This window comes from Symphalangus syndactylus, chromosome 8, assembly GCF_028878055.3.
Source record: "Symphalangus syndactylus isolate Jambi chromosome 8, NHGRI_mSymSyn1-v2.1_pri, whole genome shotgun sequence".
Classification (NCBI taxonomy): domain Eukaryota; kingdom Metazoa; phylum Chordata; class Mammalia; order Primates; family Hylobatidae; genus Symphalangus; species Symphalangus syndactylus.
Window position 1 is genome coordinate 145,065,872 of NC_072430.2, and position 22,862 is coordinate 145,088,733.

Below are 22,862 nucleotides of genomic sequence, written 5' to 3' on the forward strand. Positions count from 1 at the left end.
CAGAGTGGGGTGAGGCTGTGACGGGGTCTCAGAGTGGGGTGAGGCTGTGACGGGGTCTCAGAGTGGGGTGAGGCTGTGACGGGGTCTCAGAGTGGGGTGAGGCTGTGATGGGGTCTCAGAGTGGGGTGAGGCTGTGATGGGGGGTCTGAGAGAGGGGTGAGGCTGGTCTCAGGTGGGGTGAGGCTGTGATGGGGTCTCAGAGAGGGGTGAGGCTGGTCTCAGGTGGGGTGAGGCTGTGATGGAGTCTCAGAGTGGGGTGAGGCTGTGATGGAGTCTCAGAGTGGGGTGAGGCTGTGATGGGGTCTCAGGTGGGGTGAGGCTGTGATGGAGTCTCAGAGTGGGGTGAGGCTGTGTTGGGGTCTCAGGTGGGGTGAGGCTGTGATGGGGAGTCTTAGCGAGGTGAGGCTGTGTTGGGGTCTCAGGTGGGCTGAGGCTGTTGGGGTCTCAGGGGTGGCTGAGGCTGATGAAGGCTTGGAGCCTGTGTGTGGGTAGCAGCTTGTTGGAGTGTGGGATGTGACATTTAAAAACAAGAATAAAGAATGCCCCGTGCTGTGGCCCCGAGTGAGCAGCTACTTTTGTGAACTCGTGTCACTCACAGCCCCATCCTGGGTCCTGGGGTGTGCTGTGTGGGGCCCAAGGCCAGAGGAGTCACGGGTACGGGGGACTCTTTGGTGCCTGGGCCACAGGGATCTGCACCTCACTGCATGCCCCCACGTCTTCAGCAGTGGTTGGGACCTGTGGTCTAAATCCCAGGCCAGTCAGGCACTCTGGGGTCTGGGTGGGTCCCCGGTCCAGACAGTGGGAAGGGCTGGTGAGGGGCTCCAGTGTGGCTGGGCCGCCTGTCTATGGCCAGGTTTCTCTCCTGGATGGATTGCTCAGTGCAGAATCAAAGGGCTCTTTTCTGCTTTTGTGTGCAGAAGCCGAGGCTGACCTTGTCATCAGAAGGGGAAGCGGGGCCTCAGAGGCATGCTGCTGGCTCCTATCCCCACAGCCTCCTGGGCAGGAAGTGGAAGGGCCCCATTCCCACGGTCCCCGGCAGCGGGAGCTCCCCGAGGCTGATGGTGCTGGTGTCTGTTGAGGAAGACGGGCCTGAGGAGCTGAGGCGGGAGGCCAGCTACGGTCCACGGCCTGGACACAGGTTCCTGTGCGGGGCTGGGGCAGTAGGTGGGCATCTGTGCTGGCCGTGTTAGCTCCCGGGCACCCCATGCTGTCTGGGCTAAAGCCTGGGCCTTCATTTCCTGAACTTTTCTGGGAGGCAGCCCACGGGTGAGACAAGGACCCATGAACAGGGCACTTCTTCAAAGCCTACGTGCACCTTGAAACTCTTGCAACATTTGCATTTTTCTCCCTAATAGTTCAGTGTTTGTTTTATTATAAACAGGAAAATTTAAATATTGTAGTTAGACTTTGTTTCTTCTTCTTAGAGATGGGGTTTCACTCTGTCTTCTAAGGTAAGATCATAGCTCACTGCAGCCTCAACCTCCTGGGCTCAAGCCATCTTCCTGCCTTAGCCTCCCGAGTAGCTGGAACTACAGGCACGCGTCACCAGCCCAGCTAATTTTCTGTCTTTTTTTTTTTTTTTTTTTTTCGGTAGAGACGGGGTCTCCCTATGATGCCCAGGTTGTTCTTAAACTTCTGGCCTCAAGTGATCCTCCTGTCTCAGCCTCCCAAGGTGTTGGGATTACAGGCATGAGCCACTGTGCCTGGCCTGCAGTTAAACATTCCCCCACAAAATACTGGGCCACACCGAGGCTAGTATGAAAGTTACAGCCCTGGGTATGTGTGACCTGAGAGTCCCTTGGCAGCCATGGAGAGGGATGGGGGAAGCTGGGGCAATGGGAAGGGGCCTAGGGACACGAGCCCCCGGGTCCTCACCTCCCATGAGGCAGGGTCCCAGGCTGCCTCTACTCAAGATGGGGCAGCAAAAGAATCACCCTCTAGCCATGCAGGCCCCCTCCCCCTCCAAGTCTGCACCCCGCCCCAGGCTGGCCCTGGACTTCTGGTGGATTTGAGTACTCAGGTGGGGAGAGTAGGAGGCCAGGTGCACGGAGCCCTCCCCAACGCACAGTGCCTGCCCAGCTCAGGTGCCTCTGAGGTGTAGATTCTGAGCAGGTTCTGGGATCTCGTGGCCCCCAGCGGGGGCTGCCACAGGAGCACAGGACTGACAGCAAGGGAAGATCCCAGCGATTGGTTCCAGTGGGTTCTGGGGATGTCCTCAGAGCTTGGCCTGGCTCAGGGTCCCTCCAAAGGTCCCTGGAACGAGGGCGAGGTGTTGCTCATGAATCAGAGTGAAAGCAAGCAGGACCCTCAAGAAGGGAGGAGAGAGACCCTCGGGCGCGCAGCACTTTGCATTCGGGGGAAGGACTCCTAAAACTTGGAAGTCAGCAAATATCCGCTGTACTTCACCAGAGGTGGGATCTAAGGAAACGGAATGAAGCCAGAGGGCAGAACGTGTCTGTTTCTGGCTGAAACCTGTGCCCTGCGTCCCTCATGGCCTGAGGACCTGGAGTTGCCAGGGGCCACCGTGGGGGAAATGCGTCCCAGCACTAATGGTCCCCAGCAACTGCAATCACGGGGTTTGGGCGCTCTCCCCTCTCCTGATTTGGGGGACCTTGTGTGCTCCTCTGGGCAGAGGGAGGAGGAAGCCCCTTCGCTGTGGGCTGAGTCCTTCCCACCTTCCATACCAGCCCAGCAGGAAGCCACTGCGGGATGCCCCAGAGAACAGCCTGATGGTGCGGGGGAGAGGCTTCTCCCGCTCTCACCACTCCGGGCTCTTCCTGGACCCACTGAGGAGCCCGGGTGGTGGGACGTGTGGCTGTGAGTCCTGGACTCTGGGCGCTCACCAGCAGCTCCGTCTCACACCCACCTGCGTGCGACACCAGCACCCCTTACGATGAGGAAACAAGTTGGCCCAGCTGCAGGCGTGGCCGAGTCAGGATGACTCCAGGCCATGTCCTGGACACCAGACCCTGACCAAGTCCATCCAGGGCTGGGCTCAGCCTTCCTGGGCTATGTCGCGGAGGGTGTTGGGGACAGCGAGAGGCTGGCGTGGACAGTGGAGGGGTGACTTTGTGGGTGGTCCTAATAGTGATGGAGAGGAGGATACTCAGCTCCACCCCTGGGCGGCCCCTGAGCAGCACGGCTAGGGCCTGGAGGGGCAGGGCTGCCCTCACAGGCTCTGACCCCTGGGAGCTCAAGGGGTGAATCCCTGATCCCAGATGTGGGACTGGGATGGGGCCTCAGGCTGATCCAGGCAGGACCTCCAGAGCTCAGGACTGGGTGAGTGGGCTCACAGGGAGGGAGGGGCAGGCCAGAGTCCCAGCTGTCCTGGACTCTGCTGTGGGGAAGGGCCAATGCAGGTGTGGAGTAAAATGTGGGCGCCTCCTGCAGCCGGGTCCCGGGAGGGGTGGAGGGGCCACCCTGGGCTTTGTCCGGGAGCCTGGTCTTCCCATCCTTGGGCTGACAGGTGCCGCTGCCTCTGAACCCTCCCTGCTAAGAGCTGTGTGCTGGGTGAGGCTGGCAGCCCTTTGGGCTCTCTGTCCAGGATTTGCGCTCTGGAGGGTAGGGCTTGCTGGGCTGGGGACTGGAGGGGAACGTGGAGCTCCTTCTGCCTCCCTTCCTGCCCCATGACAACAGGCAGGTCCCAGGAGAGAAGCGCTCAGGAGATGGGAAGAGGATGTGTCCAGGGGTTAGACCTCGATGGTGACTTGGAGTTCTTCACGGCATCCATGCTTTCTTTGAGGAGTTTTGTGTTTGTGGATGTGGGGTTGGGGCTCACCTCCTCCCACATCCCTGCCCAGAGGTGGGCAGAGTGGGGGCAGTACCTTGCTCCCCCCGCTCGCTCTCTGCTGACCTCCGGCTCCCTCTGCAGCCCCAGGACCATGAATGGCACCTACAACACCTGTGGCTCCAGCGACCTCACCTGGCCCCCGACGATCAAGCTCGGCTTCTACGCCTACTTGGGCATCCTGCTGGTGCTGGGCCTGCTGCTCAACAGCCTGGCGCTCTGGGTGTTCTGCTGCCGCATGCAGCAGTGGACGGAGACCCACATCTACATGACCAACCTGGCGGTGGCTGACCTCTGCCTGCTGTGCGCCTTGCCCTTCGTGCTGCACTCCCTGCAAGACACCTCAGACACGCCGCTGTGCCAGCTCTCCCAGGGCATCTACCTGACTAACAGATACATGAGCATCAGCCTGGTCACGGCCATCGCCGTGGACCGCTATGTGGCCGTGCGGCACCCGCTGCGTGCCCGCGGGCTGCGGTCCCCCAGGCAGGCTGCGGCCGTGTGCGCGGTCCTCTGGGTGCTGGTCATCGGCTCCCTGGTGGCTCGCTGGTTCCTGGGGATGCAGGAGGGCGGCTTCTGCTTCAGGAGCACCCGGCACAATTTCAACTCCATGGCGTTCCCGCTGCTGGGCTTCTACCTGCCTCTGGCCGTGGTGGTCTTCTGCTCCCTGAAGGTGGTGACTGCCCTGGCCCAGAGGCCACCCACTGACGTGGGGCAGGCAGAGGCCACCCGCAAGGCTGCCCGCATGGTCTGGGCCAACCTTGTGGTGTTTGTGGTCTGCTTCCTGCCCCTGCACGTGGGGCTGACGGTGCGCCTCGCTGTGGGCTGGAACGCCTGTGCCCTCCTGGAGATGATCCGTCGCGCCCTCTACATAACCAGCAAGCTCTCAGATGCCAACTGCTGCCTGGACGCCATCTGCTACTACTACATGGCCAAGGAGTTCCAGGAGGCATCTGCACTGGCCGTGGCTCCCAGTGCTAAGGCCCACAAAAGCCAGGACTCTCTGTGTGTGACCCTCGCCTAGGAGGCGTGCCGTGGGCGCTATGGGCCAGGTCTCAGGGGCTCCGGGAGGTGCTGCCTGCCAGGGGGAGCTGGGACCAGTAGCAAGGAGCCCAGGATCAGCCCTGAACTCACTGTGTGCTCTCTTGGAGCCTTGGGTGGGCAGGGACAGCCCAGGTAAAGGCACGATGTCCTGCTGGTTTCTGCCTCTCCTGTACTCCTGCATGGAGGGCATCTCGAAACCCAAGCTGGAAGGACAGGGCGCTCCAGAGACCTCCTGTGAGTGTGGGCCAGCACAGCCTGGGCTCAGACCCTATCCTGTCATCCCATATTGCATGTCCACAGGCACCACCCCCCGCCGTTCCACGTTCCACAGGACTGGAGAGAGATGGCAGTCATGTTCCGGCAGGGACACAGCATAAGCATGCGGCTGATGGCATCTCACAGGACCACAGGCTCCGGAGGGTCCATGCCCAGGAGAGCCCCATAAGGGCCCTGTGCCTAAAAGGGTGCATGCCCAGGTGGGCCCATGCCCAGGAAGGTCCATGTCTGGGGGGGTTCCATGCCCAGGAAGGTCCATGCCCAGGATGGTCCATGAGCAGGAGGGCCTCATTCCCTGGAGGGTCCTGTGCCCAGGAGGGCTCTATGCCCAAAAGGGTCCCATGTCCGGGAGGGTCCATATCCAAGGGTGTCCATGCCTGGTGGGGGGGTCTATGTCCAGGAGGGTCCCATGCCTGGAAGGGTCCATGCTCAGGAGGGTTCATGCCCAGGAGAGTTTATGCCCAGGAGGGCCCCATGCCCAGGAGGGTCACGTGCACAGAGGGCCCTGTGCCCAGGAGGATACATGTCCAGGAGTGTCCCTGTCCAGGGGGCTCCATGTCAAGAAAGATTCATGCCTAGGAGGGTTCATGCCCAGGAGTGTCCCTGCCTAGGAAGGTCCGTTACCAGACGGGCCCATGTCAAGGAGGGTTCATGCCCAGGAAGGTCCAGCCCAGGAGGGTCCATGTCAAGGAGGTTCCATGCCCAGGAGGGTCCATGCTGAGGTGGGTCCATGCCCAGGAGGGTTCATGTCCAGAAACGTCCATGCCTAGGAGGGTCCATACACAACAGAGCCCTGTGCCCAGGAAGGACCATGTCAAGGAGAACCCCATGCCCAGGAGGGTCCATGCCCAGTAAGGGCCATGCCCATGAGATCCTCATGCCCAGGAAGGCCCATGCCCAGGAGAGTCCATGCCCAGGCCAGTTCATGCCCAGGAGGGCCCCGTGCCTAAAAGTGTCCATGCCCAGGAAGGTCCATGTCCAGAAGAGTACATACCCAGGAGGGCTGATATGGTTAGGCTTTGTGTCCCCACCCAAATCTCATCTTGAATTGTAATCCCTATAGTGACCATAGTCCCCATGTGTCAAGGGAGAGACCAGGTGGAGGCAATTGGATCATGGGAGCTGTTTTCCACATGCTGTTCTCATGATAGTGAGTGAGTTCACATGAGATCTGATGGTTTTATAAGGGGCTCTTCCCTTCACTTCTCCTTCCTGCTGTCTTATGAAGAAGGTTCCTTGCTTCCCCTTCACCTTCTGTCATGATTGTAAGTTTCCTGAGGCCTCCCTAGCCATGCTGAAGTGTGAGTCAATTAAACCTCTTTCCTTTAAAATTACCCAGTCTTGGGCAGTTCTTTATAACAGTATGAAAACAGACGAATGCAGTAACTTGGTACCACAGAGAGTGGGGTGCTGCTGTAAAGATACCCAAAAATGTGGAAGCAACTTTGGAACTGGGTAATAGTCAGAGGTTGGAACAGTTTGGAGGGCTCAGAAGAAGACAGAAAGATGTGGGAAAGTATGGAACTTCCCAGAGACTTGTTGAATGGCTTTGATCAAAATGCTGATAGAGATATGGACAACGAATTTCAGGCTGAGGTAGTCTCAGATGGAGATGAGGAGTTTGCTGGAAACTGGAATAAAGGTGATTCTTGCTGTGCTTTAGCAAAGAGATTGGCAGCATTTTGCCCCTGCCTTAGAGATCTGTGGAACTTTGAATGTGAGAGAGATGATTTAGGGTATCTGGCAGAAGAAATTTCTAAGCAGCAAAGCATTCAAGAGTGCTCTTAAAAGCATTCAATTTTATGCATTCACAAAGAGATGATTTGGAATTGGAACTCACATTTAAAAGGGAAGCAGAGCATAAAAATTTTAGAAAATTTGCATCCTGACTATGGGATAGAAAAGAAAAACTCATTTTCTGAGGAGAAATTCAAGCCAGCTGCAGAAATTTGCATAAGTAACTAGGAGCCACATGTTAATAGCATAGACAATGAGGGAAATGTCTCCAGGGCATGTCAGAGGTCTTCACAGCAACCCCACCCATCACAGGCCTGGAGGCTTAGGAGGAAAAAATGATTTTGTGGGTGGGGCCCAGGGCCTTGCTGGTTTGTGCAGTCTCAGGACTTGGTGCCCCACATCCCAGCAGTGGCTAAAATGGGCCAACATACAGCTTAGACCTTTGCTTCAGAGGTGCAAGCCCCAAGCCTTGGTGGCTTACATGTGGTGTTGGGCCTGTAGATACACAGAAGTTTGCTGGACTGGTGGAACCCTCATGTAGAACCTCTGCTAGGGCAGTGTAGAAGTGATATGTGGGGTTGGAGCCCCCACCCACACAGTCCCCACTGGGGCACTGCCTACTGCTAGTGGAACTGTGAGAAGAAGGCCACCATCCTCCAGACCCCAGAATGGTAGATCCACTGATGGCTTGAACCATGCACCTGGAAAAGCCACAGACACTCAACACCAGCCTGTGAAGGCAGCTGGAAGGGAGGCTGTATCCTGCAAAACAACAGAGGCAGAGCTGCCCAAGGTCATGGGAGCCCACCTCTTGCACGAGCCTGACTTGAATGTGAGACATGGAGTCTAAGGAGATCATTTTGGAGCTTTAAGTTTTGACTGCCCACCTGGATTTCGGACTTGCATGAGGCCTGTGGCCCCTTCATTTTGGCCAATTTATCCCATCTGGAATGTGTATATTTACCCAATGCCTGTACCCCCATTGTATCTAGGATATAACTAACTTGCTTTTGATTTTACAGGTTTGTAGGCAGAAGGGACTTACCTTGTCTCAGATGACGCTTTGGTCTTGGACTTGTGGGTTAATGCTGGAATGAATTAAGACTTTGGGAGACTTTTGGGAAGGCATGACTAGTTTTGAAATGTAAAAGAGACATGAGATTTGGAAGGGGCTAGGAGCAGAATGGTATAATTAGGCTTTGTGTCCCCACCCAAATCTCATCTTGAATTACAGTCCCCACATGTCAAGGGAGAGACCAGGGGCAGGTAACTGAATCATGGGGGCAGTCTCCCCCATGCTATTTTCATGTTAAAGAGTGAGTTCTCATGAAATCTGATGGTTTTATAAGGGGCTTTTCCCCCTTGGCTCAGCACTTCTTCTTGCTGCGTTGTGAAGAAGGTGCCTTGCTTCCCCTTCGCCTTCCACCATGATTGTAAGTTTCCTGAGACTTCCCCAGCCATGCTGAACTGTAAGTCAATTAAACCTCTTTCCTTTATAAATTACCCAGTCTCAGGCAGTTCTTTATAGCAGTATGAAAACAGAATAATATAAGGGTGCATGCCAGGCGGTCCCATGCCTAGGAGGGTCCATGTCTGGGGGTCCTTCCCAGGAGGGTCCATGTCTAGGGGTCCCTGCCCAGGAGGGTTCATGCCTAGGAGGACCCATGCCCAGTAGAGTCATTTCAGGAGGGTCTATTCACAGCAGAGTTCATGCCCAGGAGGGTCCATGACCAGGAGGGGTCTGTGCCCAGGATGGTCCATGCCAACCAAGGAGGATCAATGCCAAGGAGGACCCATGCCCAGGAGGGGCCATACCCAGGAGAGGCCATACCCAGGAGACTCCATGCCCAGGAAGGTCCATGCCCAGGAGGGTCCATGCTTAGGAGGGTCCATACCCAGGAGAGTCCATGTCCAGGGGCCTTTGCCCAGGAAGGCTCATGCCCAGGAGGACCCATGGCCAGTAGAGTGTTCACAAGGGCCTACTCACAGGAGGGTCCACACACAGCAGAGCCCTGTGCCCAGAAAGGCCCATGCCCAAGAGGATCCATGACCATGAGGGTCTATGACCAGTAGGGTCCATGCCAACCAAGGAGAGTCCATGCCAGGAGGGCCCAGGCCCAGGAGGGTCCTATGTCCAGGAAGACCCATATTCAGTAGGGTCCATGCCCAGGATGGTCTATGCCCAGGAGGGTCCATTCCCAGGAGGGCCTATGCCCAGGAGAGCCCATATCCAGGAGTGTTTATGCCCAGGAGGGCCTGCACTCTACAGGGCCCCGTGCCCAGGACAGCCATGCCCAGGAGGCCCTGTGCTCAGCTGGGCTCTACCTACTTTAACACACCACTGTCCTGAGCTTCCTGATTTTTCAGAGGCCCTGGGTTCTTGTTTTGCGGGGCCTGCATTTCCTGTGGCCTGCAGAGGTAGCACAGGACTGGGCAGTGTGGTCCCAATTCCAGAGGCTCTGCAGGCCTCTGTCCCCCTCTGCCTTCAGGTGGTCTGGCTCCCTGGCCCATGCATGCCCCCAGGCTTCTGCCTGCAGCTGGAAACCCTCCTGTCCCTAACTCTGGGGTGCTGGAGGCTTCAGGGACAAGTTGGTCCCAGAACCAGCTCAGGGAGCCAGGGTGTACTTGGTGGGGGGTCAGGGGACCAGCAGCCCTGGGCTCCTCCCTCTCTGTTCTCTCCCCTCCCCACAGCACCCATGGCCCTTGGCTGAGCCAGGTCTTTCCAGGGCTTTGGTGATCCTCAAACACCAAAGTCAGGAAACAACGTGACCGTATCAGAGCCCACATCATTTCTGGTGCCCAGGTCCTGGGGGTCTGCCCTGCCACTGCACACACATCCAGGCCTGGAACATTCCAGCAGCTCCCTCTCCCCTCCTCCCCACAACCGTCTGCATGGAATGAGGGGGTCTTGAAAACCACACACCTGGCTCCCAGGCCTGGCTGTGTCCAGTCCTGCAGCATGGCCTGTGGTCACGGCACCAGCCTTTCCCCACCCTCCCCCTTCTGTTCGTGCATTCACCATCATGGGGCACACTGCCTAGCTAGGACCAGGCCTGCTGCCGCCCCACCCATGAGGAGCTCACCTCAACCCCACTAAGCCTCTCAGGCTGCCCTCTGCTTGGAAGGCCTCCCTACGGGGTTCCCTGCTCATCTCCCCCTCCTCAGGGGCCCGAGCCCTCGGTTGCCCTCTGTAGAGGCCATGCCCAGCCTGCCCGTGACTCTCCCCAAACCCTAGATCTGCACCAGGCGGGACCAGGTCACACCATTCTGGAAAGGCCCATGAAGGTGACCAACAGTTACTGGTGGAGCAGGGATGGGGGACACACCTGAGTGATAATGAGGGCAGGCCACTTGGGCTTGCACCCTCTCCTCTCTCCATCCTGCCCCCACCGCCCAGCCCGGTGACCCTCCTGTGTTACAGGAACCCTTGGAATGGGTCCTGGCCCTGCCACTGGCCCCATATCCCCTATTCAGGGCTTCCTCAGGACTCTTGCACCTGCCCTGGTCCTCCAGACCTGCTCCCACGGCCCCAAAACACCTCCTGCTGTCACCAAAACCCAGCTTTTCTGGGGCCCGCCCCATGGCTTTGTCCAGGGCACAGCCAAGCAGATAGTTCCCACATCCCTGACTTCTACCACCCTGGCCCCCTGGGACTTTCATTTCCAAGAGATGGAGGAGTCCATGGAACAATCCCTACCCCGGGATGGATTCCTGCGAGGCTGACCAGCTGAGCCAGGACTGAGCACAGATGTCCAGTCTTGTCCCCAGCCAGGTTTGGGGTTTGGGGAGACAGGAAGAACTGGGCCTGGGACTCGGCTCCAGTCTTACCCACCTGAGGGGGCACTCAGATGGCCGACATAGACCAGCAGTGGCAAAGAGCTTTAGATGGAAAGGTGAACTCTGGCCAGGTGGTAGCTTTTGAGAGCCCTGTGTCAAGAAGGATTCTGAGGCTCCCTCGGGGCTCCAAGGCACAGAGAGGGGTGCTGTCTGCAGAGGCACCGTGCCTGGTCTGGCAGAGCCCCACCCTGCCCCTGTCTGTGCCCTTCGGGAAGTCCTTGCCAGGGTGGGGTAGAGCACAGCAGTGGGCGAGGCAGACGGTGCTCTTCCAGAGCCTCTGCAGCAGGTCCTGGTGTGGGGGCTACTTGGTGGTGGACGGAGGAGCCCTCAGCTCTCCAAGGACCCCCCACAGCCCTGGGGGGTGCACAGAGTCTCGGGGCACTACTGCCCCGCCCTGGCTCTCAGGATACAGCCCCTCCAGAGTGGATGGCTGGGACAGGGACTACACACACCCACTCTCCCTCCTATCCCCTCCTGGCTCCCAGCACAGTGGAGGCTGTTGGACTTTCACAAAAATCCAAGGACATTGAGAGGAAACAGAGGCAAAAGCACCACCAGTCAGGCGCCCAAGAACTGACTCAGAGCTCCGGTCACAACTAACACACTCTGAGCACCCACATCCGAGTCTGGCCTTTGGGCTGGGCCAGGCCAAGCAGAAATCCTCTTTCTCAAATGAGGCCAGGCCCAGACCCCAAAGGGCTTAGGAGCAGCCCACACACTCATCACCACAGAGTCACCATTAACTAGCAAAACCATTGATTAGCAAAGAGCAGGCATCAGAAGTCGATTCCAGTTGAGGCTGCATCAACAGGAGTATAGGGTCTGGAACGTGGGAACACAGAAGCACATCCTCCCTTGCTAGTGAACACCTGGGGGGCTGTATCTGGCAAGGGACACGTTCTGTATGGGGACCACAGTCATCCTGGGGAGATTCTGGAGTTGGATGCAGGCTAGCAAGGGCTCGGCAATTCAAAGCACTTGGGAACAGCAGGGGAACTGTGGCTGTTAGCAGACGGCAAGCTGCCTCCCAGAAAGTGACAGCCCTCTGCAGCCACTGACGAGCAGAAGGTCCAGATGACGGCTGAGGACGGACCCAGGACTGGCAGGGGACCCAGCACACTGCCCAGAACCGAGAGGCTTCCGGTCAGGCACACGGGTGTCTACTTAGGTTCTCGTCATTGGATTCTTAGTGCTCTGTGCTGTCTGTTTGCTTCTCCCAGTCTGGAAGCTTTTAGGGTAAATATGTATTTACACTGAGAGCGTGAGGATTTCACTACGATGCACACCAGGCTGGAATTTCACTCCGTTTCTGTGCTGGGAACGCGGTGTATCTTCCAATCGGAGGACCCCAGCTGTCTGGGCTTGATTCCCTTCTCGGATAATTTCCTCCCCCTGTGAGCCGGAGTTTGGAGTTCTTAGACCGACCTTCCGTTCCTTATTGATTCATTTTTTGTTTCCTTTTGTCCATCTCTTTGAGCTTCTGTTCTGCCTTCTGGGGATATCTTCTCATCTTTATTTTCCAAGTGTTTTACTAAACTTTTATTCCAGTGATTATTCAAGAGTCCTTTCTTGGTTTTTGGTCATTCCTTTTTATTTATTTATTTATTTTTATTATTTTTTTGAGATGAGGTCTCACTCTTGTCACCCAGGCTGGAGTGCAATGGCGTGATCTCGGCTCACTGCAGCCTCCGCTTCCTGGGTTCAAGCAATTCTCCCACCTCAGCCTCCCAAGTAGCTGAGATTACAGGCGCCCACCACCACACCTGGCTATTTTTAGCATTTTTAGTAGAGACAGTGTTTCCCCATGTTACCCAGGCTGGTCTTGAACTCTTGACCTCAAGTGATCCTCCTGTCTTGGCCTCCCAAAGTGCTGAGATTACAGGCGTGAGCCACTGCGCCCAGCCTGGTCATTCCTTTTTAAAAATACTATCCTGTTCTCACTTTGTGATGCCCCGTCTTCTCAGGTCTCTCTGGGGACGTCACTTACGGTTGGCTTTTTATTTCATTTTTAAACAACTGTATTGGGGTATAACTTCTGCACAGTAAGCTGTACTTAAGGTGCACAGCGTGATACGTTGGACCAATGCCTCCGCCCGTCGCCTGTCACCGTGCTGTCGTCCCCAGAGCTCCCCCTGCCCTGTGGCCCCTCCACTGATTGGCTGCATCCCCCACTTTGCATTTTCTGGGGCTCCACATGGATGGGGCCTGCGATGTGTGAGCACTCTGCAGTGTCCTCCCCGGCGGGGTGACTTTTAAACGGCTGCACTCTGCTTCCTTCATTTCATTGCTGGGCGGGTTCTGCTGACACATGTTTTCAAGTCCCCTCTGCTCCCTGTGAACTCTGTCTCATCTGGTTTCCTCGTTTTCCTTTGTTCTGATTCCTTCCTTCCTTCCTTCCTTCCTTCCTTCCTTCCTTCCTTCCTTCCTTCCTTCCTTCCTTCTTTCCTTCCTTCCTTCCCTCCCTCCTTCCTTCCTTGACCTTCCTTCCTTGCTGAAGATGCTCAGGCAGCTTCTTCCATCCCTGGCCATCCAGGCTCCAATGGTCCAGGAGAGAGCTGCGGTCAGCCTGGGCAGCCAGGAGGTAGCATCGGTCATGGGGCGAGGGGGCAGCTGGCCGGGCTGCCAGTGTCTGTGAGCCTTTTCTGTGGAACAGTTTAGCTTCTTCATGAAGGTTCTTCTTGTTCCTGCTAGGGGTGGAGCCTGGCTGCAGGTGGTCTGAGGGAGAAGCGGGTCTGGGTAGAAGGAGCCTCGGTACTGACCGTGGGCAGGTGTTTCACTGAAGCTCCTACACTCAGTTGGGAGCCAGTGGCACCTGCTTTTGTGCCTGGTGTCCCTGGAGTCCCCACCATCTGCAGGCCCTGTGGAATTTTTCCTCAGCATACATCTCTAGTCTTCTGTGTGGGAGAGTGTATCATCAGGGGTCAGTGCAGGGAAAAGAAACTTCCTCAAGCAGAATGGGAGTAAGACCTGAGACGTTTGGGAGGCCTGGGAAAGGAATATGGGGGCTCTGAGGCCGGTTGTGGCCTCCAGGTCAGCCCAGCGCAGCTGCAGTGCCTTGCCTGGCCTGAACGGGTCCTGCTCTGAGGCAGGGGGGTGGAGTGCAGAGTCTAGCACCCAGGACACCAGCGTAACGCGGGGCTGCCTCCCCAGAACAGCCATCTAGACGACAGCACGCAAGGCCTGACCTCGCTGGAGCCCGAACAGAGAAGCCATGCGTGGGGCCCTCACCTGGCCCTGGGGAAGGTCAGCCCCCACCTCCCCACCCATGTCCTGGCCCCGTCAGCAAGGAGGTCTGGGGAATGTCAGGCTTCCCGACCTTGCCACCCAGAGAGCACAGGAGAGGGCAGAGATGGGCACCAGTGGTCAGGAGACCCTCTCAGGGGTGGAGGAGGTGCCACGGGCCCTGCTCTCAGAGCCTCTCCTATGCCCTCTGGCTGTCAGATGGACTTGTTCCTGACCGGGCCCACCGGTGCCAGCCTGCGGCATCACCCACGCCCCTCCACCCCCATGGCTCACAGAAGGGCGTGTGTCTTCCCGACATCCCTGGACCTCCCGAGGTTTGCACCAGCAGAGGGAGGGGGCGCTGCTCTCCTCACCTCCTGTCTCCTGGAGGCCGGCCTGGCTGGGGTCTCGAGGCTAGTCCTGCTGCTGCACTGTGGCTGCTGGCCAGGTGAGCAGACCCTCAGGCCCTCTCGGCCCGGCACTGAGCCACCCTCCCACCTGCTGTCCCCCAGGGGGCTGCCGCCTCTGGGACTGGAGTTTGCACGCAGGGGTTTCCCCAGGTGTTCTTGGGAACACCACGCGAAAAAGGGCAGGCGAGGCAGCGACTTCACTGTGACCCCGGGATGCTCTGGAGCTGAGATGACCTTTGGAGCTGACCACCCTGGGATAGTCTCTGGACACAGCTGCCTCCGCTGAGCTGCGTCACCAAAGGTGATGTGCGGAGGGGTCTTTGGTCATGAGCAGGCTGGTGAGCCATGTGTGCCTCAGTCCTGAGGGGCCTCTGTGCAGCACATCACAGAGGTTGCCACACCCCCCCCACCCTGCCAGGCCCAGGAACCTGCCCCCCACCAGCTGCAGCTGCCAGGACTGTGTGTTCAGGCCACACGCAGTCAGCCCTCCCTGAAAGGCCTCTTTGGACCCCGAGGCCCAGGGCAGGTCCAGCTTATTGGCTCAGACTCCGGTGTCCAGCAGGGAAGGAGAGTGGGGGCTGCTGGCCGAGGGTCTACAGGTTCCCCTGAAGGGCAGCCGGCCTGCTGTCCCTGGAACTCCCCAGCCAGCCCAGATGCATGCAGGTCGGGGAGGGCGGCCCTGCAGCATGCACGCCCCACAGTCTCCCCACTCCGCCCACCTGCCTTTCTGCCTTCCTTTTGCTCCACACATTGCCCATCACCCCGATTCTCCTTAAGAAATGAAAACCTGAAACCAGCCCAACAAGCAACAGCCCTCCAGCTCGTCAAGCCAGGTGGCAGAGGGGCAGGGCGGGTGGCCTGACTCCTTATTGGCCAGGCCGTGCCCCGACGGCCCCAGTACCCTCAGCCCCCAGCCCTCTCTGTCTCCCGTCTGACTACTCTTTCCTCTGTTGCTGGCCAGGTCCTGGGGATTCTGCAGAATTCCCACTCCACTTAGGAGCTGTTCCAGGGAGGGGTGGTGCAGCAGAGAGGCCACGCACCCTGCCCTGCTCACCCTGGGGAAGCTCCCTCTCTGTGCCTCACCTTCTTCATCTGCAGAAGGGTGCATGGCTGGTGCGACAGGCCATGGCAAGCATTTCCAGGGTTCAGCACAGCCTGGCACAGAGCTGCACACAGTGGGTGGCGGTGATCATCTGTTCCATTCTTTCATGGACAGGGACTCCAGGTGAGCTTTTGTTTAATGAAGATTCCCACAGTGAGAGGTCTGAATACCACTGTCCTCACGGGTGGAAGCAGAGCTGCTTTCAAGCCACTCCCACCATGTACCACTTCTGGCCTTCGATCTCTAGATGCTGGGCAGACCAAGCCATCCGCCATCTATCGGGCTGCCCACTTATTGGACCAACTCAACCCTCAAGGCTCAGCCTGGTGACACCTCCTCCTAGGAAGCCCTCTCCAGGCTCAGACAGGTATGGTGCCTCCCATGGTCCTCACACTCAAGGCTGGCTGAGCTGAGTGGCCCAATCCCCTGTCCGTGACCCCCGTGGCTTGGTTCCTCAGAGGAAGGGCTAGAGAGGGGCTGGGAGCCAACCCCAAGGTCCCCTCCTCCCCCAACAGCAGCCGTGGGTTTCAGGATCCATTCACTCCCGCTCTGAGGATCTGGCATGGCTGAGCTGTGGGATTAGCGCAGATGCTTCCCTAACAACCGGGCAGTGGGTTCCGGAGAGAAGCCCAGGCGGGAGGCAGTCCCGAGGGACTCTTGCTGGCTGCGGGGCTTCGAAATGTGCTGGGGACGCCTGAGGCGAGGGAGCAGGGTGGGTGCTCTCGACAGCCTCTGGTGAGCCTGGGTGAGGGGAGTAAGGAGTTGGGGGAGGCCCAGGTTCATTGCCCTGCCCTACTCTTCCCCCAGGCGCACCAGCCCCTGCACTGTTTGCAGATCTCCTCCCTCTCTTCCCTCCTCTCTCCTCCCCTCCCCTCCCCTCTTCTCTCCTCTCCCCTTCTTTCCCCTCCTCCTGTACCACCCCCCACAATCCTGCCCAGAGCATCAGCGGAGCACTCCGCCCCACAGGGCACAACCATGGGCCCCTTTCAGCATCCTCAGCTACACAGGAAGATGTTGGAGGTCAGGGACCTTCTGGCTTCTGCAACCGTCATCCCAGCCATGGCCCTGAGGACATGGGAGCCCACACTGCCTGTCAGAATCAGCCTGTGCAAGGCTGTCTCACACGGGGAGCCGGTCATCTCTGTGGCTTTGTGGCCATGGGAGTCTCCACTTGCCCCAGACAGCAGGGGTCACCCCAGAGCCTTGCCGTGGGGGATGGGGAGAGCCAGCCCGTCTGGGTTTCAGCAGTGCTGTGAGTGGGGCTGGGGATGGTGGTCAGCCGGAGTCAGCCCCAGCCGTCCTTGCCTTCTGCTTTCATGTCCTGTTTGGGCTGGAGGTCAGCCTGGCTCGTGGTCCCCAAGCCTTCGGGAGACATTCCCCTGAGCGCCTGACCCCTCTGCCCCGAGCCTCTTGCCTGCTGCTCACCTGGAGGGAGGGGAGGAGCCTCCTGCCTTACATTCTCAGCCATGCTGGGGAGAGGTGTCTCTCTGCCCCTGGCTCTGCTCCTCAAGACAATCGCAGGGTCTGACTTAGGAAGGAGCCGTAGCCAGGACTCACCACTGATGCCCACCTCAGAATTGGGGCCCCAGCACCAGGCCCTAAGGACTGAGGCTTCCAGGCCAGGCTCAGGCCTGGAGATGGGGCTCAGCCACCTGATATCATGGCTGGGCACAGCTTCCCTGCTGGTAGCACAGCCTGGGTGGCAGAGTGGGCGGGCGATTCCCACCTCCCAGCTCCGAGGGGGCGGCGGGCCTCCTGGGGTGGCTCCCAGGCGGGGGACGACTGCTTGCCTGGACGCTCCCTTCAGGTGATCTGCGAGTCAGCTTCCAGTGCTTCTCCAGTCTCAGCCCTGTGGGAACTGCTGGGGCTGTAGACCTTGGTCCCTGTCTTTGTCACTGTCCAAACGTTAGACTAATATTACCCCAAATGGTCACTAATTCACAGCCAAAATGTCGCGGCAGCTCTATCTTAGACTTCAAATAAGTAGTCCGAGGGTCTGGAGGGTCCCAGGAACAGCCCGCTGCCCATCAGAATGATGCGGCACTGTCTTCGGGATCTGGACGTGAGAGGGGACGGGATGCATGGCCACCATGCCATGTGACAGTGATGCCTTCGACAGAACTGTCACCTGTATGGATGCCCACCTGCCAAACCTGCCAGGAAGGCACCTGCCAACAGCCAGTGCCAGGTTTCTTACCTGCTGGAGCGAAAGGTTGCCTGCACGTCTTGGGAAATGCTGTGCAATGAGGCCTCTAGGTAGAGAAGGGCAGGAGGACTCGTTACAGGAGTGGGCTTGTGTTGGCTGACAGGGCAGGCCGTGAAGAAGCAGATGTTGGCTGTGGATTGGGTGTGTCAGGGATGGGCAGTGGTGACAGGTATGCGTCATCTTTGATGGGCAGGTGGCACAAAGCCAGGCTGGAGATGTCTCCGGAGAACAAAAAACAGTCCCTGACCTGGGCCAGGGCTGTTTTTGCGGTACCTGATGGTGTCTTTCGCTTTCTTTCCTCACAGACACAGGCTCCTGACGATGTCTTCCTGTGACGTTGTCTGTAGCCAGCAGGAGACATAATAGCACCGTGGTATGCCTGGCTGCGGGCTGGGTGTCCTGGGTGTCCAGGCAAGTGAAGGCTCTTTTCTTCTGGTTGTGCCCCCTTCTGCCACGGCAGCTGCAAGTAGACAGAGAACACACATCAGTGATGTCAGAGCTGCCCTTTGTCGAAATTCTGCTTTTTCCCAAGGTCTCCTGCAGAAGGTTGTCCGTAGCTGGACTGCAGCTGCGCACCTGGCTCCTTTGCCGCAGGATGCGACACGGAATCTTTTCACCAGACACCTGTAGGGCGGGCGCTCACCAGAAACAAAACCGCCCCTCGTGCTTGCTGGTCCACGAGGCCAGGGGTCTGCGTCGGCGGCCAGCAGCCTCTAATGTAATGGGCCGGTCGGTGAACGTCCTCAGCCTCCTCGGCGAGGCGCCCACGCTGTCGGCAGAGGGTGGAGGTGGCCGCAGACAGCGGAGGATGGCGTGGACAAAGGCCAGGCTGAGCTCCCGTGACCTTGTTTACAGAAAGAGGCAGCGGTCCATCTGGTCGTGGTTTGAGACCCTGGCTCTGCGCGTCCCAACCCAGGAGGGTCTGCCTTGGAGGCTCTTCCCAGCTGCCCTGCATGAGCTGTAGTGTTTATGGAAGCGTGGCGAGAATCTTTGGCCAAAGCCCACGCTCCGCCTTGGCTAGAGGAAGAGGCAGCTGGAGCCCTGTGCGTGTCTCTGACAGCTCGGGCCAGGGAGTGGAGGAGGGAGAATGGCTGGGCTTCCAGGGCAGAAGCAGCACCCCCGGAAGAGGTGGCCCATGAGGAGCACAGGGGCCTTTGGGTTGCGTCATTCCTCTAGGAGCCAGCGGCCCCTGGTGCCGAGCAAGTGTCCTCTGAGCGGAGGCTCTGGCTCCTGCTGTGGGCGCACTCAATGCCCCGCCCGCTCCTATCCTGAGCAGAGCAGCGGCCCGTGGCGGCGCGGGGCCTCCTGTCACACCCTCTCTCCATGAGCTGGGTTTCGTTGATGGAGCTGGAAGCTTCGCAGTAGCGGAATTTGTTCGTACAGGACCAAGCCCAGCTTTTCTAAGGGTTGGGGTGAAAATATGAGGGCAATTTAAGTGCCAAGAGTGTCCTGTGAACGGAATCTACCGTTTGAGGTGTTGAGAGGATCAGCTGCTAAGCGTCAGGCAGCAGGCTTCGGGTACAGTCCTGGGCAAGGCCAGTGACGCAGCAGGGGCAGGAAGCTCTGGGCCAGGAACAAACAGGACACACGCTCTGGCATCTCAGGGGGATGTGGGCCTGGAATGGGGCAATAGGGGGGTTGGGATGAACTGGAAGGCAGGGAGGGGCTCCGAATTACAGGTGGTGAAAGCCCTGTGTCTGCCCCCTCAGCGGCAAGCATCCCTGTAGGACCATCCGCGGTCTTTGTGAAGGAGGCCTGTGCCCCCACAGGTGGTATGACTTTTGTCCCTGCTAGTGGCAAGCTCTGACAGTGCTTGAGGACTGGAGGGAAGTGGACATTGGCGACTGCGTCCAAGTCACACAGCAGCCCCACTGACGCCGCTTTGACAGCCGTGGCTGCCTGCGCCCCAGCACACACTGGAGTCTCCAGGCCAGTGCCCACTCTGCCCTGAAGGAAGCAGAATTATCAGCTCCAGCTGTCACGAGTGTGGCCAGGCAGTGGCTGGGGGCAGAGGTGGCCAGAGAGGGGGTGGGGGTGACAGTTTAACCTCTGAGGTCCTTTCCACACCCAAGACCAGACATAGGAAGTGGGAGGTGAAGGCCACATAGCAGGGAGGGTTGTCAGGGATCCTGGGAAGTCTTTGTCACTGTTGTTTTGCCTGGGGCAGGACAGGCTGAAGAGTGGTGGGTTTGACCTGTGAACTCTGCTCAGGGCCCCCTGGGCACCTGTTATGTTAAGGTTAGGGGGCCTCCCAGCAGAGTGCCCTGGGGAGATTCACTGGAGGAGATCAGACCCCCACGCCCTTGGGGTCGCAACTGAGTTCAGGGTCCCTGCTGGATGTCCAGTGGCCCTGTCCCAACTCCAGGCACCCCCTAAAGCGTGCTCTGGGACGCCCTGGTCCTGAGAGATGATAGGGTGAGTGGCCTGGGAGAGGAGAGGCGCTTTGGGGAAGCAAGTCTGGGCAGCTGGTTTGCCTGGGGAAGACAGTGAATGGGGCTGGCTTCCAGATGTGCTTAGAAGCTGGTACTGTGGCACTAGGTTTAAGAAAAGACAAGCTTTGCTGTAGGTCAGCAACAGGGCGACAGGATGCAGCTCACATCCATCTCCCCTTCCTGGCCTTAAGGCAGTGCTGTCATTAGGAAAGGTCTGGGGTGGGTTCTGGGATTAGCGGGTGATTGCCAGAGGGAAAGGGGAGGTCTGGAATGTCCCCTGGGCACGTGCAGCTGTGTCTTCGTGCCTCTGCAGGGTCACATATGATGATTCAGGGGCAGTGAGTATGAACATGAGGTGGAAATTCCGGCCGTGATGTCAGCAAGCTGCTGCCCACTCCAGCTGGCCCTTTGGGCCCCCAGGATCTCAGTCAGTTTTATTCTCACGAGGAGGGAATTTCCAGCATGCTGCTGCTGTTCTTACCTGCCGCCCAGTGAGCTCAGGAATCCCTGCTGTCAGTCACCGGTCTTTTTAACCCTTCGGGGCACGGTGTCACCTCCCCTCCCCACCCCCAGCTGCTTCTCCTCCAGAGCTGGATTCAGGACTGAAGGAGGGAGGGAGGCAGCAGCGAGGCCAGGTCCCCCAGCACCCGCGATGGATGGACGAGGGAAGGATGTTTTGTGGAAACAGTATTTCCCAAACATTCCTAAAAATCAAGTTTCAGTGAGTTGAACATAGTTGGTCTTATAACTACTGTATATTCATCTCTGGGTCCATAGAAGAAAACAGTGCTTCTCCATCTCCCCAGATGTGAGACGTCCTATAAAACCCTCACTGAACTTCCCTGGTGCAGGGTCTTAAAGGGCGGCCACACCCAAATAATGTCCTTCCCTTGTCAGAACAGAAGGAAAGGAAACAGTGCCCCCAGGAAATTCACTTCCAAATGAGCTTCATGTAGAAATCACCACCCCAAGAACTAGAATTCCATCCGGCTTCAATAGGACCAATTGTGTAATCACCTCACCACCACAGTGGAACCACAGGAGAGGGCAGGACGGGCTGAAGAGGGGCGGGTTTGACCCCTGAACTCTGCTCAGGGCCCCCGGGCCCCTGTTGTGTTAAGGTTAGGGTGGCCTCTGAGCAGAACATCCCAGGAAGATAAACTGGAGGAGAACGAGGCCTCCAGCTGCCTCTCCTCATGAGGGGGATAAATATTAGCTCCAATAGGAGGTTCAATATTAGCTCACAAGAGAGGGAAAATGGGTTTCTGACTCACTGAAACTTGCGATTTGGGGAAAAGATCAATGAGAGGGCAGGGGATGAAGGACCTCTGGTTCCTGGATGAAGAGACTTATTAAATAACAATGACACAAATATGCTTCTTGCAGTATTCAGAAATCAAATAATGTGGAAATGGTTTACTAAGATTCACATTTACATAATGTACATTTATAAAACACTACCCTAAAAATTACATTAGGTCTCCATTTGAGATATTGTGTAACCACTTAATAATAACAGAAAAAAATAAAAGAGAAAAACATGGAAATTATTTTAGAAGACAAAGTTCTTGCTGTGTTTCTGGATAACTTTATTACACTAATTAACAACAACAAAATAATGTGATTACACTTCCCGCTAATGGGAGAGCATTAAAGTCCTTAATCACAGGGAGTCATGTTTGAGGAACCTGCAGGACATTATCGAAGAAGTAATCTGTTAGATTTCCACTTCAGTGGCTGAATGATCACTCAGTAGCCACAGAACTAACAGAGAAAAAATCAACGTTGCTTTAGCAGAGAGCAAAGCGTCTTGCTGTGGTTCTGGATCTTTGGAAGTGGGCTCACTGAAAAGTGGGGTCACTTGGAGGCGAGACACTTCTGCTGTCAGGCTGTGTGGACAGCTCTTGGTGTAGACACATTTCTCTGCTCCTCAGTGGAGGAGATTCTGGGCCAGGGCACTCTCAGGGGGGAACACTCCTAGCAGTGTCTTCCTCCCTTCCTGGAATCTGGAAAAGGACAGAGTCCTCTTCCTAGGAGCTGCACCCCAGAACCCTTAGGACCCTCTAATATGTGGCAAGGGGATGAGGAGAGGACGGAGCTGGGTCAGCAGCGCCCTTTCCTGTGGGAGGGTTGGATCAGGGCAGCCAAGCCGTAGGTGGTTCCAGGAACACAGGATCCACAGCCTGAGTTCTGGTGCCCGGCCTCTGGGGTAGGCCCACGTGAGGCCCTGGCTCCTGGGCCTGGGATGTGTGGTCCACCCTGGGCCCTGGAACTTGGACCTCACCTGCCACAGCCAGGTGCTCCTGCTCCTCAGGCTACCATCACTGCGAGGGGCCTCTGGCAGATGTACCCCCTGCAGCATCAGGGACATGAGGATGCTCTGGGAATCCTAAACTCCTTCTTCCATAATTTTTATCTCACACGTTGTGCGGTAAAGAATTTAACCTTATCCAAAAAGATGTCTAGCCCTTCCCTTGGCTTCTGCGAGGTCATGTCTAAGCCCTTAGAATGCCATGACTGATAGGAGTGTCTTTGTTTACCTTTGTTTGCCTTGGATAATGCCAGATAGTCTAACAAGATGATTTAGGGTGGCGGTGGGCCACACTTGATAGTATTTAAGTGAGGGCTAACCACCAGAAAGACCGACAATGTGATTTAGGGTGGGGGCTTTTGGTCACACAGCTCAACCTCCTGAGGGCTGGAGACTAAGATCAGCTATGTCAGCAATCAGTCAGTCAACCAATCAATCAGTCACGCCTACATATTGGAGCCCCACTAAAAGCCCTGGACAGAGGGCATCAAGTGAGCC

The 22,862-nt window shown here is 57.4% G+C and overlaps 2 protein-coding genes across 11 annotated transcripts in view; one reads left to right on the top strand and one right to left on the bottom strand.

The window, feature by feature from the left end:
- Positions 1–6,441, top strand: part of GPR35 (G protein-coupled receptor 35) — a 28,220-nt gene extending 21,779 nt beyond the window's left edge. For 7 of the 8 annotated variants that reach the window (XM_055291198.2, XM_055291199.2, XM_063645335.1 and 4 more), the window contains one exon: positions 3,872–6,441. In XM_055291198.2, coding sequence (XP_055147173.1) covers positions 3,882–4,811 — 930 coding nt within the window. In that variant the 5' untranslated portion in view covers positions 3,872–3,881 and the 3' untranslated portion in view covers positions 4,812–6,441. Of the gene's footprint in view, positions 1–1,171; positions 3,280–3,871 lie in introns of those variants that run through there. The other variant, XM_055291200.2, reaches the window with a different exon arrangement.
- A 2,235-nt stretch (positions 6,442–8,676) lies between these two features.
- Positions 8,677–18,663, bottom strand: LOC129488835 (uncharacterized). 3 transcript variants are annotated; one of them, XM_063645336.1, is made up of 4 exons: positions 18,265–18,663; positions 17,895–18,081; positions 17,613–17,667; positions 8,677–16,156 (listed from the first exon to the last, which is right to left on the bottom strand). In XM_063645336.1, exons 1-4 carry the CDS (start codon positions 18,574–18,576, stop codon positions 16,012–16,014), a joined length of 699 nt encoding a protein of 232 aa, XP_063501406.1. In that variant the 5' UTR covers positions 18,577–18,663; the 3' UTR covers positions 8,677–16,011. The 3 variants fall into 3 exon arrangements, 1 of the variants encoding a protein (XP_063501406.1); XR_010122269.1 differs by having other exon boundaries at positions 8,677–17,667; positions 18,198–18,663; XR_010122268.1 differs by having other exon boundaries at positions 8,677–18,081; positions 18,198–18,663.
- Positions 18,664–22,862: the final 4,199 nt, after the last annotated feature.